The sequence below is a fragment of the Canis lupus genome, chromosome 11 (assembly GCF_048164855.1).
Source record: "Canis lupus baileyi chromosome 11, mCanLup2.hap1, whole genome shotgun sequence".
Lineage (NCBI taxonomy): Eukaryota > Metazoa > Chordata > Mammalia > Carnivora > Canidae > Canis > Canis lupus.
Window position 1 is genome coordinate 33,376,845 of NC_132848.1, and position 20,372 is coordinate 33,397,216.

General features: G+C 45.2%; 2 protein-coding genes across 5 annotated transcripts in view; one reads left to right on the forward strand and one right to left on the reverse strand.

Annotated features, from left to right (window-relative positions):
* The window catches only part of TIMP3 (TIMP metallopeptidase inhibitor 3), a 57,947-nt gene extending 42,628 nt beyond the window's left edge, over positions 1–15,319 (reverse strand). Inside the window, exon 1 of the mRNA XM_072844208.1 lies at positions 14,861–15,319. Within this exon, the coding sequence (XP_072700309.1) occupies positions 14,861–14,981 (121 nt within the window). The 5' untranslated portion in view covers positions 14,982–15,319. The remainder of the gene's footprint in view (positions 1–14,860) is intronic.
* Positions 1–20,372, forward strand: part of SYN3 (synapsin III) — a 452,196-nt gene that overhangs the window by 191,010 nt on the left and 240,814 nt on the right. The window lies entirely within an intron of this gene.

Genomic DNA, 20,372 nt, shown 5'->3' on the forward strand with positions numbered 1-20,372 from the left:
GTCTTACCAGTGGGACTTAAAGACATTTCTGGGAAAAAACTTGATCAGGGAAACCCTGGATTAAACAGAACTAAACAGGTTACTGTGCAGCAGGACTTCTCAGAGTCTTTACTATGCTAATGGTCATTGTGCATCTCCAAGAAGGAAATACAATAAACAGCTTTCCTAAGTGTGTTGGCTGAATGAACATTTCTTAGGACTGGTGTTTGAAAGATCACACCCTGGGAAACACTGCTTTAGGCTTTCCCACAGTACATGGAAATCTTCCTTGCCCCTATCCTCACAACTCACCTGATAAATTACAAGAGGTGGTGGTGCTAAATTTCTGCCAGGAAAGCAACCTCAATTCTTCCGAGCCAGACAACGAGGTAGCCTTCAGGGAGGACCCAGGAACTCGGTATTGGAGAATGGATAAAAGTCTCAAGACAGATTTGGAGGTTCCTGTCTTAAGGCTCCAAGGAACTATAATCTGCAAAGTGTTGTAGAGAACACCAAAGTCATGATAACAGAACAAAAGGAAGTAATTCCTATCTTTCTAGCCTGGTGGGATAGCAGGCAACAAGCAAACTGAATTTGTCTTTCCTGACATTCTAATTGCCTGTTGTTCACCTGGCCCAAAATAAAAGACATTGGCCTCAAGACAGCAAAAGCAGACAAATAAAAGTAACACAGATCTCCAGCCTGTAGGGAGACCCAAATAACCTTAATCTGAAGTTCTTTTAATATGACCCATTTTCAGTATTTGTTTATTTCTGTACTTTACCTGCATTTATTGAGCACCTACTAGCTGGGATGGCCTGTGGTCAGGAATACCCATCAATTTCCAGGCAACAAGGCTATTCTTAGTTTTCTGGTGTCTATTTAAAGAGCACTAATCCTCTCAGCATCTTCCTCCTGCAATTAGACTCATACCATTTTCTAACCTGGTACTCTGACCTCGCCCAACTGAGAAGGCAAAATGGACAAGTGTTCTTCCCACACTGTTGCATAGGGCCAGGAATCTGGCCTTTGAGGGCTCGGGCAGCCTGAGAATCAACCAAGCCAGAGGAGATGTGCCTGCTTTGCCCGGACCTTCCAATCAGTGCTGGAGTCCAGAGCCTCCTTTGCTGGTTCTTACTGATAGCACAGTGAGGCAGAAAGTACTAAGAAGTCAGGAGGGGTATGATACAGGCAGCAAAGTGGGACAGTAAGGGAAGACCCTGGACCAGGGAACAGATGTACCAGCCCAAATACCAACTTTGCCATTGCATGGCTGGCTGACTTTGGGCATAATTTGTAATTAAGAGCTTGGACTCAAGTCTAGCATCCTGGACTCAAATCCTGGCTTCATCATGTACTAGCTGCATTTTAGGCAACTTACATAGCCTCTCTCAGCCTTTTTTCCCATGGTGACAATAATGATAATAATTCCTAATGTGTAGGTTTATAGAAAATAGTAAATATATATGTATGTGAAGTTCTTAGAATAGCTGTCAATAGATATTAACTGCTTTAATATTTAATTCCTCTGAGGCCAGGTTTCTTCATTAGCAAAATAGAAATCAGAGTGCTTTCTCATTGGGTGATTATGAGAGTCTTAGGAGATAATGCATGGAAATGTCATGCAACATGACTCCATAAATGTTAAATATTACCAAATGTTATTATTTTTATTCTCTTTCCAGCTCCATCTCGTAGGCCAAACTACTCTACCTCTTTGGATCTTAGTTTCCCCATCTGTCAAGTGAGAGCACTAGATCACATGGATCCTACAATATCAGAGCACAGGGGTTCCCTGCACTGGGACCTACATGGCCTGAAAGTCACTTGCCACAAAGCTGAGTCAGGAGCCTCAGAGTCTTGATTGGCCAGTACACCTACATTTTCCCCACATTTTTGTGCACAGCTCATTAAACAACTGGAAGGAGAAAAAAGATGCCTTGCATTTGCATGCATTCTCTTGACCTGCACCGTCCTATTCATGTGGTGGCCATTAACCAGAGGGGGCTGTTAAGCATTTGAAATGTGACTAGTCCAAACGTAGATGTGCCTAGAGTGTAAAATACATACTGAATTTCAAAAACTTATTAAAACCTTACTAATAATTTTGTAATTGACTACATGTTGAAATGATATCTTGGATAATATTGGGTTAAGATAGTATTAAAATTAAATTAACCTATTTTCCCCCCTTTTTTTAATGTAGCCATGAGAAAATTTAAGATTACATACATTGCCTGTGTTTGCAGCTCTCAATATTATTTGTCTTGGTCAGTGCTAGTCTAGCCTTGGCCTTTCTGTCCCCCTACTTAGGAATCTCCCAATAAGAAACTCTTCTCCAAGGGATATAGAAGGAATTTGAACTATTTGGGGTTAACTTTTTTAAACAAAATAAAACACAGATGTTTACTATCCAGGTGGGGCATTAAATTTTAAGAGCCTCCAGGAATCTACTCTGGCTTAAAGGGGCCCTGAATAAATAAAATCCATCAAGCCGCCAAAGCATCCCATGGTGTTAGCACACTCATGAACACCTGAGGTTTGACATCTGCACTCTGGTTGCCCCAGCCATCTCTTGTCTTCTCTATCTGAAAAGTATGACTAATGGTTTGGGTTTCATTTTCCAAGACAATTACCACTGTTTAGCATGCTATCCTAGCAGCTTAAGACAGCTTTTTCTTATGGAGCCGTTCTGTGCTTAACATGCGAAAACTGATTTCTTTTGTCTTTGTCTGTCTGTCTGTCTGTCTGTCTCTCTCTCTCTCTCTCTGATACACACAAGAGCTAAGTACACAATTGCTTGGGAAGGCTGGAATGATATCTTTCTCAAATGTCATTCAAGATACTTTTATTTCATGCCTACTGTGCATCAGGCAATGATCTGGTAAGATGTTACTCTCTGGATTACAGCTGGCTCACCATCTAGGGGGAGGCACCAAGTAGTAATAATATGATGACTGACATTAATCAAAACCCTCACTACATGCCAGGCAGAGGGCCAAGCCTACAACTCCCATTATCTCCATGAATTCTTCTACAACGCTAGGAGATTAAGAGTACTGTTATGGTGTAGTCCATTTTATAGATAAGAAAAATGAGGCTTAGAAAGATTGACTTGCCTGGGATATACAGCTAGCTACTGATGGAGCCAGAGTTTGAACCAGGCAGTCTTAACTCCAGAACCTGTGCTCTGAACCTTCTCAGGAACTGTGGAAAGTGCGATAACAAACAGAAGCAGTATTCTCTGGTAAAACAGAGAACAAGGTACATCATTTTGCCTGAAAAACCAGTTGGTCTTATTTGCCAGAGACCCTAGAGCCTGAAAGAAATTCAGACCATCTAGACTCGGGGTCACAAACTGGTAAGTCACAGGGCTGCATCTGGCCCAACGACATGTTTTGTCTGGCCCACACACATATGCGTGTTTCTCATTAACTGTGCCAAGATTTAAAAATCAAAAGATTTCACATTAAAATTTTGGATATCGAGCTTTTCCTAAAAAAACCGGAAATCTGGTAATATTACTAGGCTCACGTTCTGAGAGACTGGAGCTGAGTACTAGCTGTCCCCTTAAGAAGGTACATGGATGCTTCAGCTCACCACAGTTGCTACCATGCTCTGGTGCCTCCCCCACTGCAAGGCCAAAGGTGAGCTGCTACTTAACATCACATTTGCCCATTGTTTTGTTATTTATCTCAGAATAAAGAAATACTTTTAGTACCCATTGATCCTTCCACAGTGGGAAAACAAGAGACGAGGTAACCACATATGTGTATATTTGGTAGAACCGAGTAATGTTTCCATATGTTTCATAGGCAAACATCCAGCTTCTATGACTGGCCTCTTTAGGCATTAGGGTTTGTGATCTAACCTAAGTGAAAGGTAAGAAAACCCAGGCCAAGAGAGAATCAGGCAAAGAACAAACTGGAACTCACATCTACACTTGACTATTTCAGGTGCAGGTTTTTTGCACTGTACTCATTTGCTCAGAAACGTACCCTGAGAATAATATGAATAATATGGATTCTCTTGCATCTCTCAGCCCTTCTGGTAAACATTTGTATCAAGAAGCTACAGTCGGGGATCCCTGGGTGGCGCAGCGGTTTGGCGCCTGCCTTTGGCCCAGGGCGCGATCCTGGAGACCTGGGATCGAATCCCACATCGGGCTTCTGGTGCATGGAGCCTGCTTCTCCCTCTGCCTATGTCTCTGCCTCTCTCTCTTTCTCTCTCTGTGACTATCATAAATAAATAAAAAAAATTAAAAAAAAAATAAAAAAATAAAAAAAAAAAAAAAGCTACAGTCATGGGAACTTGAGGGTTTCTGTCCTATTGTCAGAGAGGGGAGTGGATTGCAATTGCCCACGAGGGCACATGTTGATCTGTGGGTTCCAAATCTCCCTTTTCATTCATGTGAACTAAGTTCCAGCAGATCACACACATTTTTAATCACAGGTCTTCATGTTAGCCAGGCTTTCACAAGAGAAGTCTTCTCAGCTACATAGGTTTGAGCCAAGCCTTTAGCCAAATTTCCTGGAGCAAGGGACTGCTCAGATAGACTCTGGATCTGGAAGACCTTGTTTTGATGAATATTGAGTCTAAATCCTGCTTCTTATCCATCAGCTTCAGTGGTGATGTTAATGGGGATCAGAAGAATTTTTACCACGCTCTCCAGACATCAATGACAGATACCAAAGTGACCTTAATTTTAAATTCTAGCCATCAACTAGGTCTGCGAGGTTGCTATCTGTTTGGCAAATCAGCTCTTCTCCAACAGGAAGTTTGGTGGTCAAATATGTCATCCGATAAAGTATGTCTGCTCATTAGTGGTTTTGTCCAATTGAAGCCCTCATCCACTTTTACAACCACAGAGATCCTGGCTCTTATCTTAATAGACATATTTCTAAAGAAGTTACCTTCTAAAAGGTGTTGTTGATAGATGTAGGTACTCAATTATTCAGCTAGACTAGAGAGCCCCTTTGAAGAGAACTTGACATATAGTAAGTATTCAGGAAAATACTGTTACTAGAAGTATATGTGAAAAAGATGCATATATACCACACAGAGCCAGTATTGCTCTTTTACAGATAAAAGCCTGAAATCCAGAGAAGTTGACATCACTAGGGTGTTTCCAAAACCAGATGGTGACCCAATTCTAGAACTCAAGTGTCCTGATTCCAAGCCATTGCTCACTCCTGTACACTGTGCATCTCCTAACCCCAGCATAGACAAGGGTAGATGGGGACAGGGAATATGGACTCGACATCCAAGTTCAGTGTCACTAATCCATTTCCCAGGCCCTCCCCAGCATCTTCCACCTGTGCCTGTCAGAGTTTAGGAATATAGAACTTGGCCTCCTAGTTCCACGTGTGGGCTGTGTGACTGAGCTCTGGAATCATACTAGTTGTCACTCTCCACATCTGTTTAACAAGAACAATGACTCTCCCCATCCTGCTTTTCCCTGGGGGATGTTGTAATTCTCAAATAAGATCAAGTGGACTTAAGACTCTAGAGAACTTGGTTATTGGTTTCAGTGTTTTATGGGAGGCAATGTGGTTAAGTGGGAAAACATTAGACTGAGGGACAGGGGTCAAACAGCCATGATTTTGAAACTTAGCCCCTCTTTATGTGGCCCAAACATCACATCTCTCCAAGCCCCATTTTCCTAACCAAAAATAAAGTGAGAATACTCATTCTGCCATATAATGTAACACCATAACTAAAAACTAATATTTCTTGAACTTTCAGTATGTGGTAGACTCCATGCTAGACATTTTCCTTGAGTTTTTTTCACTTATTCACTAACCCCATGTGGTACTATTATTTCCCCTCATTTTGCAGATGAGCAAACTGAGGCCAGAGAATTTACCCAAGCTCATGAATGGCAGAGCTCACAAGAGCTACTATGTTTCCAAATTTCAAAGGCTATGAGTCTATTCATGATGATCAAGTCCAGGTCAAATGGAAATCCCTCCTAACTCATGAACCATAAGCACTTCAGCCAAACACTGGTGATCCATTAGGTCATCAAACCATGTCCTCATGAGGTCTGACCCAGGTCGTAAGGCTTGCCTTCCCATGCCTTGATCTGGGGGATTGAAGGAGCCCTGAATTTCTGAATTAAACAGCCCTTCTCTATGGGCAACTGGGCTGTCAGATGCCTGGTGCCCCCATTTGAGAGGGACGGGGGTAATTGCCATGTAATATTTAAGGTCTCTGGTTCTAGAATAGCTGTGCTCTGCTCAGGACTTCCCCCCTTCCTTCCCCGCCACCCCTCCCCCCCCCATCCATCCCCTGTCATTCAAGGGGACTCTGTTTTTCTACTGGCTGAACTTTACCTTGGGCTCTCTGAGGCCAAATCTCACAGCTTTCCTTCCCTTCCCCACCCCCACAAACAGCCAGGTGGCCAAAGGCCTGGGAATACTTAGCATCTCTCCTCTCTGCCCTGAATGCCACTGTTAGGTGATAAGATTTACGTGAACATAAATCAGAACTGGGTGTTGGGCAGCACGGACCATTCCTTCTGTGGCAGCCAAACCGTCCCAGGTTCGCAGATGGCTATAAATGAATCAGGAAATGTTCTCTAGGCCCCCCTCCCTTCTCTAGACACTAATTTTTTAGCAATCAGGCAAAAACTCTTCTGAGTTCCAATACAGCTGGGACGGACACCTTGTGACCTCCCGTCAAATGCTATTTAGTGAATCCCTTTAGCTAGGATCAGTACATACTTGTCTACTCCAGCCCATCAGAGATTAACACAGGAAATCAAACCCCTGAACCCACATCACCTGCTCTGGAAGGGTATGAAGCTTAACCAGGACATATTAGCTACCTGCTAGCTCTACAAGCCTGTTCTTAGTGCTGTGGGTAAACAGGGAGATGGCAAGAGTAGTGAATGCGTGGACCTGCTCACATGGAGAAGGGATGATAAACTGGTATAAAACTAAATGACTCTCAGAGGAGTGAAGAACAGTTATCTACCAAGGGTCTATCAGCTATTTTTAGCACTTCAGTAGGCCAACCCAAATCATACAATAAACCATCCAGTCACCCATGAGAAAGCTTCTCAGGCTTAATAAGACACCAAGTTTCATTGCTTTTGACTGCAGTTAGTTTGTGTATTAGCTGATTATGTCAGGAAAAAAATGGCTATTATCAGCCATTATAATTATATTTTAACCGGTTTTCATGGAAAAATCATTGACACACAAAATGTGGCAGGTAATTTTTCCCAGCATTGAGAGAATTAGTAAAAATCATCCTTAGCATTGAAAAGGCTGGTTCAGTGGAAAGAGCACCGGGATAGAGATTAGAAATAGGGTTTGAGGCTTGGTTTCATTAGAACCACACAGCAATAAAATTGGGGGCAGCAGGGGAGGCCAGAGCTGGAGAGGCTGGCTATGGAAGAACATCAAAGAGAAGCATAATAAAATAAAATAAATTTAAAAAAATTAAAAAGAAAAAAAAATTAAAAAGTATTTTTAACAGCAGATAATCTTTTAAAAAAAGAGAGAGAGAAGCATATTGAGTGGAACCCTGGCAGTAGAGAGTCAAAAAACTAATGTAGAGGAGGTTCCAAAAGGAACCCTGGCAGTAGAGAGTCAAAAAACTAATATAGAGGAGGTTCCAAAAGATGTTCCTGGGCTAAAGAGTCATAGCCCTTGGTCTATGCTGATTTAGATTACAAATTTTGGATGGATTAAGCAAGTTTAGATTCTATTTCTTAGAGGTGTGATCTTGGACAAACAATTTTACCCTCTAGCCTCAGCTCACTCACCAGGAAGCTGGGATGGGCCATGTCTACTTCACAAGGTGCAAGGATTTTCTTACAGTGCCTGGAGTACAGTAAATACACCTCAGGGAAAGGTAGTTATCATTTTGAGTGATCCCCTGGTGGAGTGGTATTTAGAAATCTCCAGCTTTTTTCTCTGGGAGTATGAATGGAGTATTATGGCCAGAATATGCAACTGGACTTATCAAGTAATGCAGACAGTAGAGCAGGTTCCTTCCCTCTCAGAGGGTTTAGATGGTCCCTCTGGGTGGTATACAGCCCTTAGATCTTTTCCAGCCCAAGAATGACTCACTCTGGGAATTTTCCATACAGCTTTGGATAATTTGGTTTTTACTAAAGATAGTGTTTTTAAATGTGTTCAAAATTTGAGCAAGGTGTGACTATTCTTCTATGCCAGTGCCAGGGAGTGCATGGGGAAATGGGACCAAATGAGACCTGGAGAATAGGAAGTTGATGAGGGTGTTCAAAACCCAGGGGACAGCATGGGCCAAGACCCAGACAGAGAATCTGAACAGCAGGAGCTGGAAGAGCCAGTGATGAGAGGATGATGAAGACGGAGGCAGGGGTCAGACTGGTCCTCATTAGAGCCATTTTATGACACTTCATCCCAAGAGTTCAATGAAGGGTTTTAATCAGGACAGTGGAATTGTCTGTCAAACCAGACCTTTTAGTTCCTTTAGTTCCTCTAGTTCCTTTTAGTTCCCATAATGACTCTGGCATCTTTCTTGGCTAGAAACCACTGTGCTTTCCCCTCCACAGTCCATCTCCAGTCCCCATGGCCTCCCACCATTCCCTCCAAGCATGATCCAAATGCAATAGCAAGAGTAGTAGGGAAACAAAGGGATAAGTCCCCTCACTGTCACTATGAGTCTGGCTAGGACCAGTCAAGAAGGGGACATCTTTAAGTCAGCACATAAAACCCTGCACACGTCTTCAACCCTGCAGCTCAGCCTAAACCTGAGCTTACAACAAAACCCCAAAGTCAAGCAACTTAATCCAATGAATGGCCCCCTGCTTATTATGAAAGCAAAAATATAAAACCATATACAACTGAATGACTCCCAAACTGCATCAAGTCAAGAGCCATGGCTTTCCTGGCATGTAAGCCTCTCCCTCCCTATAAAAATACTCCTGTCAGCTTGGTCTAAGTGGTCTTAATTTTGCTCCCTTCCAGAGGGACAAAAGGATAAGCAAAAGAAAAAAAACTTAGAAAATCAGTAAAAATTATAAGCTGTTTTCCATTTGAGAAAGGCATATAAAGTCTCTCCAGGACAGGACTATAATACTCCCTCCATTCCTTCATGTTGCACATCCAAAAACAACTATGTGAACAAAGCCACTCTGGAGGGCAAACTAGCAGGTGCTGTTAAAATTTAAAATACACCTACCTGTGTCCAGGAATTCCAGTTGTATATTTGCTATAAAGAAATATTAGCACACATGAACCAGAGAAGTAGACAACTATTTTTTGCAGTGCTCTTTGTAAACATGAAAAGCTGTTAGAATCCTAGACATCTATCAGTAGGGAAATACATTCTACATACATTCTATACTTACAGGGATATATAGTATAGTAATGTAATAGGATAAAGTAGTATATAATATACCATATTATATAATATACGGTAATTAACATCTAATATAGTAGTTGAGTATATTTTAGAGCCAGCTCACTGGGGTTTAAATATAGGCTCTGCTGTAATCCTGACAAAATTATCTGATTTTTCTAAGCCTCAATTTCCTCATCTGTAAAGTGGGAATGACAGGAGCATGCTTGCCTCAGAGGACTGTTTAGAGAATTAAATGAGTTAATGCATGTTAACTATTTAGAATAGTGCCTGGAACATAATAACCACTCTCTACCTGTTAGCTTTTTATTTTTTTAAAAGATTTTATTTATTTATTCATGAAAGACACAGAGATAGAGGCAGAGACATAGGTAGAGGGAGGAGAAGCAGACTCCATGCAAGGAGCCCAATGTGGGGCTCGATCCCAGGACCCTGGGATCATGCCCTGAGCCGAAGGCAGGCGCTCAACTGCTGAGCCACCCAGGCCTCCCTACCTGTTTGCTTTTTAAAATATAATCCCATGGAACACTATACATAGGATGAAGTAGATATATATGTGTATTAACTGGGAACAAGCCCTAATACATGTTGTTCAATTACAAAAAGCAAAATGCTATATGTGGTATTCCACTATTTATGGTATTCTATCATTCATGTATTAAGGGAAAAACTACTATAAATTTCTCTTGGGTACCTATATATATAAATGCATAGGGAGGAAAGGATCTGGAGAAGAATCTAGAATTAGAGGAAGTGCTCAAAACAAAGGTTACTCTTATCTAATTTTAGATAGATGATAGATAGATAGGTAGATAGATGGATAGATACACATGTACACATAGTTACATACACACATGGATGTCGAATGTATTCATAAGATAACTTTTGATTTTTGAAATGTGGAGAAAACTTAAGGGCCACGGTGTTGCAAGTTATTATTCCCCTTTTATAAATGAGGAAACCAAAGCTTAAAGACATCCAATAACATGCCTAAGTGCGCACCGCCAACAAGCCCCAGAGGAAGGATTTAAACCTAGCTCTGCCCACCCCATGACCTTTCCACCACCCCACACTGCCTCTCAAGGCTGGCCACCCAGGAGTTGACGATAACAAAAGCTAGAAGAAGAGTTCTCCTTGTCCATACTGGCTGGAATGGTAAAAGCCAAATGCAATGGAGAATTGTGTTGTTGTTTTTGTTTTTAATTAATGAACCTGTTGGAATGTGCCATTCAGCAGTGGAGCTGAATGGTTCCTGCTGTTCCTGCAAAACAAACAAAAGTCCCTCCACCCAAGCCACTTCTGTGGCCACTTTTCTAGCCTTATCTATCCAGGGATTGTGAAAGGGACACAGAACTGTGGGAGAGGCACCTTCTCCAGCTAGCTGGGACCCAGTCTCTGATCTTCCTGCCACCACACCAGCCATCTACATAGAGTGGGCATCTTGCCCTGGGCAGCCCCAACTCATCCCCATCAAGAAGGGGAAGAGTCTTGAAGCCCATGATGTCTTGTCTCCATTAGCTTTACTTCTCCCTGGATCTCAGTGTGATAATCTAAGTCATTGTTTATTTTGACCTGGTGGTTTTGAGAATTCTTTCAGTTCTAATAGCCAAAGAACATTAGAAATTTTCCTTTTTCTCTATTTATGTCCTAAACTAATAATAATTTTTCCCTTCCATAATATGATATTTACTTAAAACCTCAGGTCATTTTGGCTCTTTTCATATTTTTAACAAAAACTTTCCCAAATCAATAAGTAAAGCCTTCTTCGAATGTTAACCCTCCATTCCCTTTCAGTCCAAGGAAGGGTTGTTTACCTTAGAATATTAAGGGTAAATGAAAGTCAAAAAGGTTTTGAAGAATTGCCTAGCTAAAAATGAATTCACCTTACCATTTAGTAGCTGGGTGACCTTGGGCAAGCACAACCTTTCCTAGACTTGATGTTTTCCATCTGAAAAAAAATGGTCGTGATACCTACTCTTAAGGTTGCTGGGTGGATGAAGGACATGGAATTTATGAAGTGCTTGCACCCAGTAGGAGTCTGAGAGGTGTCCCTTCCCTCCTTTGTAGAGCAGCTCTCCTCTTTCTGTGGTTCCCAAGATCCGAACAGCCTGGGTCCTCTCTGAAGTCTGATCCTTTTTATTTTCCTTCAGTCACAAAGCCCAGTGTGGATGTGTGTGTGTGTGTGTGTGTGTGTGTGTGTGTGTGTGTGTGTGAGAGAGAGAGAGAGAGAGAGAGAGTCAGACAGAGAGAGACAGAGAGACAGAGAATGGGTCTGGCTTCTTTGAAAATGGCTTCTTTGCTAAAACCACAACCTCAGATCTGATACCAAAAGAATCTGCTGGCACTGGTCCCTGTCAAAACAATTCAGAGATATCCAAGGACTGTCCTCCAGGGCTGGCAGTGGGCCCCCAAGCTGAGCCTCACTCGTGAATTCCCAAGAGGCTCTGGAGTCAGGCCCCCAACACTCCATGGCACAGCCCCATTCCTCTATGCAAAGGAGGCTGGAGAGAAGGGTTTGGCATTCTAAAGCAAAATTCTCTCTCTCTGCTGCCTGCCTCCTGAAGAAACCACACACACACACACACACACACACACACACACACCAATTTTCAGAAAGCTCTTGGCACTGCCTACCCCTTCCTGAGCTGGACAGAGCTGCTGGAGCAGGATCTGCCCAGCCAAGGCTGCCTTCTTCATTCCCAACCCCCTCTCTTCCCTCCAGAGTCAAGGTTTTGTCAGGAGTTACAGGGGTGCTGACTGGTGGGGAGGGGGTCAGAGATATCCTGGCTGCTGCCAAGTCCTTTTCTTTCCCCCACAGTATGTTTTATAAGCCGGCATGTAGTTTATTCTTCTCCTAAACACTTCACTAGGGTGCAGGGCCTGGAGTTGCCATAGAAACACCTTTTAACTCCTCCCCACCCAGAAAGCAGTGCCAATCCCCAGGGCTTGGGAAGGGGGCGGGGGAGAAAGGCAAAAAGAGACACCTGTGGATGAGGAGAAAGGAGAGGGAAGGTGATGGGGGTTCTTTAGACAAGGCCAAGTCGGGCATACAGTGCTTTGCCCAGCAACATGGCACTCAGCCATGAAGAGAAAACAGCCAGGAAGGTCTGGGAAGAGGAAGCGGGTGGTCTGGCTTGAGCACCTTTAATGGGCTACAGCATTGATTGCTGGGGTCATAAGGGTCAAGGAGAATGGGGAGCTCCTACACATTTCCTTCAGCGTGAGGGCAGGCAGAGCTTCAACCCAGACTGGAAAGGAGAAGTGCTATATGAGCAAGGAAAACTGGGAGCCACCTACTGGACACTAGCAGGGTACTGTAAGGCAGCGGAGGTCAACAAGCAAGCAGCCCACATCCACACCTCCCATTTTTAAAAGCATTATCTCATCCCTACCACTAGTGCAGTGCACCAAACCCAGGCAGAACAGTTCTGGATCGGTGCCAGTGTATCGAAGATTTTTGTTTGTTTCTTTTTTATTTTTGCTACCACAATGTTCTGGTCTATGGGTACTTCCCGGTAACTTAGCTTTCCTCTGGGCAGTTTATTGAGGGCAGGGATTTGTTAAATAAATCCAGAGAAATTACAAGAAACTTTCTGCATCAGCCCAGACCCGCAGCAGGAAACCTGAGTCGACCAGTGCAACCCATTAAAAGCAGGGTCTCCTTGCTGCTGTTTCCACTGTTCTCTGGTGAACTTGCAGGGTGAAAACCCAAAAGCCAAGGGCAAGGGGGAGTCATGAGGTCTCACTCTCCCCACACACCAAAAACTCTGAGCAAACACCCCCAAGCCATTGTCAAGCAGAAGAGGGTACCCTGAGTCCACCTGTCAGCCTCCTGACCTCCTCACTGAGCAAAACCAGAGCCCAGCGGCAGCAGCAGCTCCCAACACTATTCAGGTGGGAATGTCACCAATGGGGTAAGGAGGGACAAGCCAAGTAGAATTTGGGTGGGAGCAGTCAAAGGAGAAGGAAGAAAACCTTCCAGGCCTCAGGCAGCCCAAAAGAATCCTTCAGGCAATCCACAAACCGAAGGGCCAGCTGGATTCCCCTGGGGAGAGGGAAGGGTATACAACATGGGCCCCAGGAAACCTCTAACAAGGGTGACCCCAGGTCACATAAACACCCATGCTTGCCAACTGGACTGACCTTCTGGTCACCACAGCCACCTCCCTGACTTCTCCTAGGCTCAGCAGGGCCCACCAGCAGCGCCCCTCCCAACTTCAGCTGCCTTCCCTGCCAGGCTCCTGTCTCCTCCCCCTCCCCTGCAGCACACTTGTGGAGGCCCTCACCCAGGACCCAGTGGAAAATTTTCCTTCTTCTTTATGACTTAAAACACACACGCTCCATTCTTCACCTCTGAATCGACACAGGCAGAAGAGGGCAGCTAGACTGTGCCCCACCCCACCCCAGCCCGAGTACACACACACACACACACACACACCACACATACACATACACACACACACACACACACACACACACCCCGCAGCAGGGGCCACTGGACTTGCATGCTTTATGAGCTGGAAAGGAGAGAAGAGATGTTTTCCAGCTGCTACTCCACCTCTGGCCATCCAAACACAAGTGTCCCAAACACTCCCCAACAAGTTCTCCCAGGACACTTGTGAGGCCCTGGATTAAAACTGGTTCTACTTCTTACTGAGTCTCTAATCAAGACACAAAGTCCAGTTTGGAATTGTCACCATGATGTGATCGTTGGCATCTTTGTTCTTCTGGTGACAAATCTGTTTTCCACTGCTCATTCTCCCCCTCCCCACATGCATTCAAGCAAAAAAAAAAGAAAAAAAAATAACCTTCCTGTGAATTCTCACAGCTATGTGATAAGTGATCCCTCACACACGCCACCTCCTGCTTGCTATCAACACTCTCAAATACAGTTCCTCCGGGAAAGGGTCAACCCACAGCTTTCTTCTCATTTTTCCCTTAAATCCACTCAAACTTGGCAGTCTAAGAAGCTCATTTAGCCTTTGCCTGGGAAGTAGGAGGCTGGGTTGGGTGTCAATGAAAAGAATAAACTAAACGGGTGCAGGAGAAAATGCAAACTCAGAAAACTTCAAGATTCTCCTGCAACTTTGTGCACATGGCTGGCAACTTTTTTTAAACTATTGAACAACTCAGTACTTCAGTTAGTTGGCATTCCAAGTTTTAGGAAAGCCCTCCCACCCTTCTCCCCCAGCCCTTCTCTCTTGAGAGTGAAAAGGGAAATTTTCCAGATGTCAAAAGGACCAATAGGGGCCTCACGCCCTAAAATGAGAGCAAAGGTTGCAAGGGGTTCACTTACCACTGTAGGTTTTCTCTGCAGGGCATCTGCCCCTTCATCTATGCCAGACCCTCTGACTGAAGAAACTGAGTTTCGACCCCCTGCCCCCATCCCAAGCTCAGTCAGAAAAAAGAAACGGGACTCGCTACGCCCTCCGGAGCTGCACCCCAGTCCGGGCTGCAGCGCAAGACCGGGCACCGCAAAAGCGGGCACCGCAGGGGCTCTGGTGGGGACACCCGGAGCGCTTACCGATGTCAGAGTTGCAGAAGGCGTCCTGGGGGTGGCTGGGCGAGCATGTGCACGCCTCGGCGCCCCAGTGCCCCAGGCTCCAGCTGCCCAGAAGCACCACTAGCCCGAGCCAGGGAGTCATTGCCGCTGTGGCTGCTGAGGCTGCTGCTCGCCTCTCCAAAGTTGTGCGCGCCGCTGGAGGGGCCGCTGCAGCCCGAGCTCGCCTGCCCGGCCTTGCGGGGCAACTTTGGCTTCGGCGCGCTGCCCTCGGGGTGCCCAGTGGGGAGGGAGGGGTGCAGCGAGGCTGTCTCGGCGCTGGCGCACGACTCTGCGGGCCGGCGGTCTCTCCCGGGGAAGGAGCGGGAGCCGGGGCGGAGCAGGAGCAGCAGGAGGAAGAGAAGCCGTCTGAGCGCCCGCCCGCTGCCCGCTCTGCGCCGCTGCCCGGCGGCCGAGTGATATAGTGCGGGTCCCCCCCGGGCAACTCCTCTCGGGCACTCGGGGCCCGCCCCCTGCGACCAATGGCAGAGCCGCATTACCTCATCGGCCCTCCAAAGGGGCGGGGCCGGGGGCGCGGGCCGACGGGGCGGGGCGGCCCCGGACCGTTCAGATCCTTATAGGGAATAATACGGCTGTGGGCACGGGAGTGGGTGAACCGGAACGCGCCTCGGACCTAAGCTTGCCAGGTGGCCCCCGGAGCGGGTCCCCGGGCCCGACCTTGCCAGTGCTCTGACCACACACCCACCCACCCTGCTTGCTCTCTGAGCGCTTCTGACCCAAACCACCCACCACAGCACCAACTCATCCTCGGGTCACAGGCGGCCCTGGCGACCCTGACCGCGCCTGGTGGAAGGGCGAAGGACAAAGGCTAACTCTCCGGCTTCTCTGGAGAGAGCAGGGTCAGAGGGGAGAGGACCAGCTGACGACCCACACACCTACCCTCCGACTTTCCTGGATGTGAGGGAGCCATCTGCCCTTTGGAGCTGGCTTTAGGGACTGTTGCGCAGCACCCCCACCCCCACCCCACTTGCCCAGAGTAAACTGTGAAGTCACTCAACAAACACTGTTCTGAATGTTGGAATGAGCAAAACAAAGTCCTTGCTTCCATGAAAGTCGCAAGCAGTGCATCAGTGAATTCACCAATATGCCAGGTGATTTTCTATGATGATAGTACCATGAAGAAACAAAACTTAGTAATGGGTTAGAAATTACTGGATGATGGTGGGGGGACTGCTTTCTATGGAATAGTGAGAGAAGGTATATCTGAGGAGGTGACAGTCTGGCTGAGAGGTGAGCAAGGAGAAGGAGCAGGAGGAAGCCCTATGGAAATCTGGGAGGAGAAAATGCCAGTTAGGGAGAACAGCAAGTGCAAAGGCTCTGAGCTTATTTGAAAAACAATGAGTAGAAAGGGCAGGAGAAAATAGTAACCCCACCAAGGCCAGACAAATCTCCATCCTTCAGCAAGGAATTGGGGGTGAATTGATCCAAAACTGGGGTAACTTACACTGGATTCTGGAGAACTATCCAGGATCTTAGCCTACTAGCCATAATGGATGATTGCTAATAACTAATACTATGACTATCCTTATTATTAAGGAACATCTTGATTCTGCCTTATAGTTTCCATGCCACATTTCATTATATCTCACAATTTTTTTTTTTTTTTTTAGATAGGAAAAACACAAAGTACTATTCACACTTTCTAGATGAGGAAACTGGCACAGAATAGTGACATGACTTGGCAAGCAGCCAGGAGCTCCATTCACTCATTTGCACCTGAAGAACGATTTTATTTATCTGGACTAAAGCAGTAATTAGCTATCACCGTGCAGATGCCCTTTTGCAGCTGGAGACTTCTGTCTTTCTATTCTTGTGTCTCTCTCCCTTTCTCTCCTAACTCATTCTGTTTAGGAAGGTCCTTGCATGTTTTGGATATAGAAATGCCAAATGTTTGGAACAAAGTGAGGACTGGGAATACTTCTCAGAAATGCAAGTTCAACTTCTTTCTCAGAAACTCTCTTTACACCTCGGATAAGTGGCACTGGGATGGCAGAAGCAGAGCATTTCATTAAAAATGGTATTTCCAGGAACATTTTTTAAACTCCTTTGCCCCTGCTCCTGAAGAATTGTAGCTATAAGGAAGGAATCAAGTTTCCATATTCTCCTGCCCTGTCCCCTTCCTAACTTCTAAGCCCCTTTCCACCTTAACTCTATAGCCTGGCCCAGATAGTTCTTTCCTTCTCTCAATGTTTACTTCAGCACTTAGCTCACTGTTTCATAGAATATAATTGTATCATTTCCCCAACCACACTAGAAATACTTTAAGATCTGAGATACTTAGCCACATTGCTTTTTTGGCCCTCTGAGTATAAAATGGGGTCCCAAGAGACTTAGGTGTGGCTATGGCCAACTGCCCAGAGAGTCTGAAGCAACAGACACACTCTAGGGACCCAGGTTGAATGAGGGCATACTTGGTGGGATTTGAGAGTTTTGCTTATCCTTGCATGGTGCCAGTCATGTGGAAGGTTTTATAAGCCTTTCCAGACCAAGTCCGCTTTGAATAAGCAACTTATGTGATAAAGGCCCTCTCTTCTCTTTTTTCCTTTCACTTGACGGTTTTGTCCAACATGCCAGTATTTTCTCCAAGGGAAGGCTTGCCTAGAACATGAGTATCAGGCAGGTAACTTTTGCTCAACTTCAAGTAGCAGGTTCCTTATAGAAAGCATCTGAAACATTTGATTATGGCAACGACTTAATTATGTAAGCATCCAGAGTAATCTGATTGTTTTTCCAGCTGAAAGGTAATGAAATTGCCTTTTGGTTTATTTCCTCTTGCACCTAAACTGGTCCATGCAGTGTCTTTGCAGTTTAGCTTCCCTTTCAGTTGCAAAGCCCTCCCTAATGTCTAACCCAAGGGGACTCCCCTCTGCCCACCCATCAGAATTCAGTTCAGCCCTCACCCTGAGGAAAAGAAAGAACAAGAATCCTTGTGAAGGAGAGCACAACTGCCAGGGTCAGCACCCCCAGCAAGCAGAGCTCACAGGCATCAATCTGGATGTCATGTTGTCCTTAGACCTAATAATATGTAAGAATTACTTTTTCAAGACTATTTTATAAGCTGGATGGAGCAGACCTGCAGCTAGTGGTAAGAATGACGATACTGGCTCTCCCACTTAGAATAAGAATAAGGATAGGTTTATAAACTTCAGAGGAACTACAGTTTCAAAATCTCTCTGAGCTGTCCTCAAATCTACAACGCTGAGCTGATGTTCTCTTCCCTGGAACTTTTCTAGGGAAGGTGAGTCCACCCCTTTCATTTCAAGTTACGGAATACTGAAATCTATGAGAAGTCTCTCATAGACATTCAGAGGTCCTTAAAAAGGACCTCAGAGACTACCCATCCAACTTTATAGGTGGGGAAGATAAGGTTCAGACAGGTGAGAAAATTGCCTCTCACGGTCATCTTGTGGCAGAGCCAGGATTACTTTACAGTTGCCTGATTCTTTAGCTGGCTCTCTCCCACATTCCTGGGCCTCAGTCCCCCCAGCCACAGCACATGACCTAGTGCTTGCATCCTAGTCATGGAAACTCCAGCCACTCAAGGTCCTGAATCTGCATGTCAGATCTGTATTTCAGGAATTTGTTTCAGTCTCTTTGTATGGTGGATAACACATGGACAATCCCGCCTGCCACCTGCCCTGGCTAAACAGTTCTCCGTCATGATAATAATCACCTCTGAGCCAATCAGAACAAATACCACTCTGTTCTCGGAGGTTTATCTCTTGTGTGTTTATTTTTTCCCTTTCTAAATTATTACTTAATACTTTTTTAAAACATTCCAAACAGATTACTGCAAAGAAATGCATGAAGCTTTATTTCTGGGAGACAAAAAGAGGCTGGAATGAGGGGGAAAAAAAAAAGACCTCAGATTGGTTCGATTGTTGCTGCAGAAGAATAGTTGCTTGCATGTGTGGACAACTCACCTGGCCATACCTCGATTTCTGTGTTTATTGAATGAAAGCTATAACTTAATGGTCTCCAAGATCTCCTTTGGCTCAAAAAGTCAAAGATTCCATAGGAAACTCTCAAGGACAAGAAAGATAGACCTTACCCTTTAAACAGGTTTGAGACAAATTGAATATGCCCAAGACTGAAGCACATCCATCAATCTCTCAATCAACACTTATTGAGTTCCTATTCTGTTCTCTCCTCCAAGGCTCAGGCTGAAAACAAAGATTGTGATGGTGAAGCCATAGGAGAGACTGAAGCCCTTGCCTCTGATAGGGCCCTGTTTAAATTACTTGTTTATCTGTTTACCTCTTGAATCATAAGCACTAAAAGGTCAGAAAATACGTCTTTTATTGCCTTTATATCTTATTTTCAAAATTCACTAAACTACTATTGCAGGTTTTTTTTAAAGATTCTATTTATTTATTCATGAGAGACACAGAGACACAGGCAGAGGGAGAAGCAGGCTCCATGCAGGACGCCTGATGTGGGACTTGATCCTGGGACTCCAGGATCACGGCCTGGGCCAAAGGCAGGCGCTAAACCACTGAGCCACCCAGGCATCCCCTACTATTGCAGTTTAAATGCCTTCTCCTCCAGAGAGCCTTCTTTCTGTCTTTCTCCCCCAATCTTCATCAGTCACCCACAGTGGATTTCCACAGGACCCTGTACTCCTTTCTTTCATACCACTTAGCTGGCAATAATGTGATTGTTTATCCATCTCTTTCCCTTCCAGGATAGAGGAAGCCCCTCGAAGACAGTGTTGGTAACAAAGAAGTCAACAAGTACTGGTTGAGTGAGTCAAATTGATTGGTCCCACCAACCCCTTCCCACTTACTCTTATAGGCAGGTGGTAGCTCCTTGGAGAGCTCACAGAGCCTTATCCCTCTGGCTGGTGCTAGGGGGCGCTATAAGCCAGAGAACACCCATTTCCTCAGCCTGCAGTCTCCGCCAGTCTCACTGAGAAGGTGGGAGAGGCAGTTCCACACTAGTTACCCACTCTGAGTGGGTGAAACTAACCCCTCCCATCTGCAATGGCCACAAAGCTGTCGGTCAGCATCTCGTCTGGGTCCGCAGCTGCCCAGCTCCTCCACCCCTGAGCTGGCCACATGTCAACCAAAGGGGAGACATGCTCTCAGGAAGCTGTATACTCATGAATCATGGGTTTGGGGGGATTGGGGAGATCTGGGAACACAACAGACAATGTCATGATCCCACTCTTTCAGGGCATAGCTGGCCTCTGGAAATTAAACCAGGAGAAGGTGCTGACAAGACATGTTGTTTCTGTTGTCTCATAAGGAAACACCTCTTTTCTTCCCTTCCTTTTCCCTTCTAGACCCTGGCCACAATGCCTTCCCCCAAACCCACAGTCCTCATCTGAAAGTCATTACATTCAAAATAGCCCTTTTCAAGCAACAGACAGTCCTGGTCCACCCATCACCATGAGCCCTGGCCAGACCCTCAGTGGGGTTGCTGCCCAGCACTGGGAATTATGAACCTGAGATGGTAAGCACTTCTGGTTCTCTGT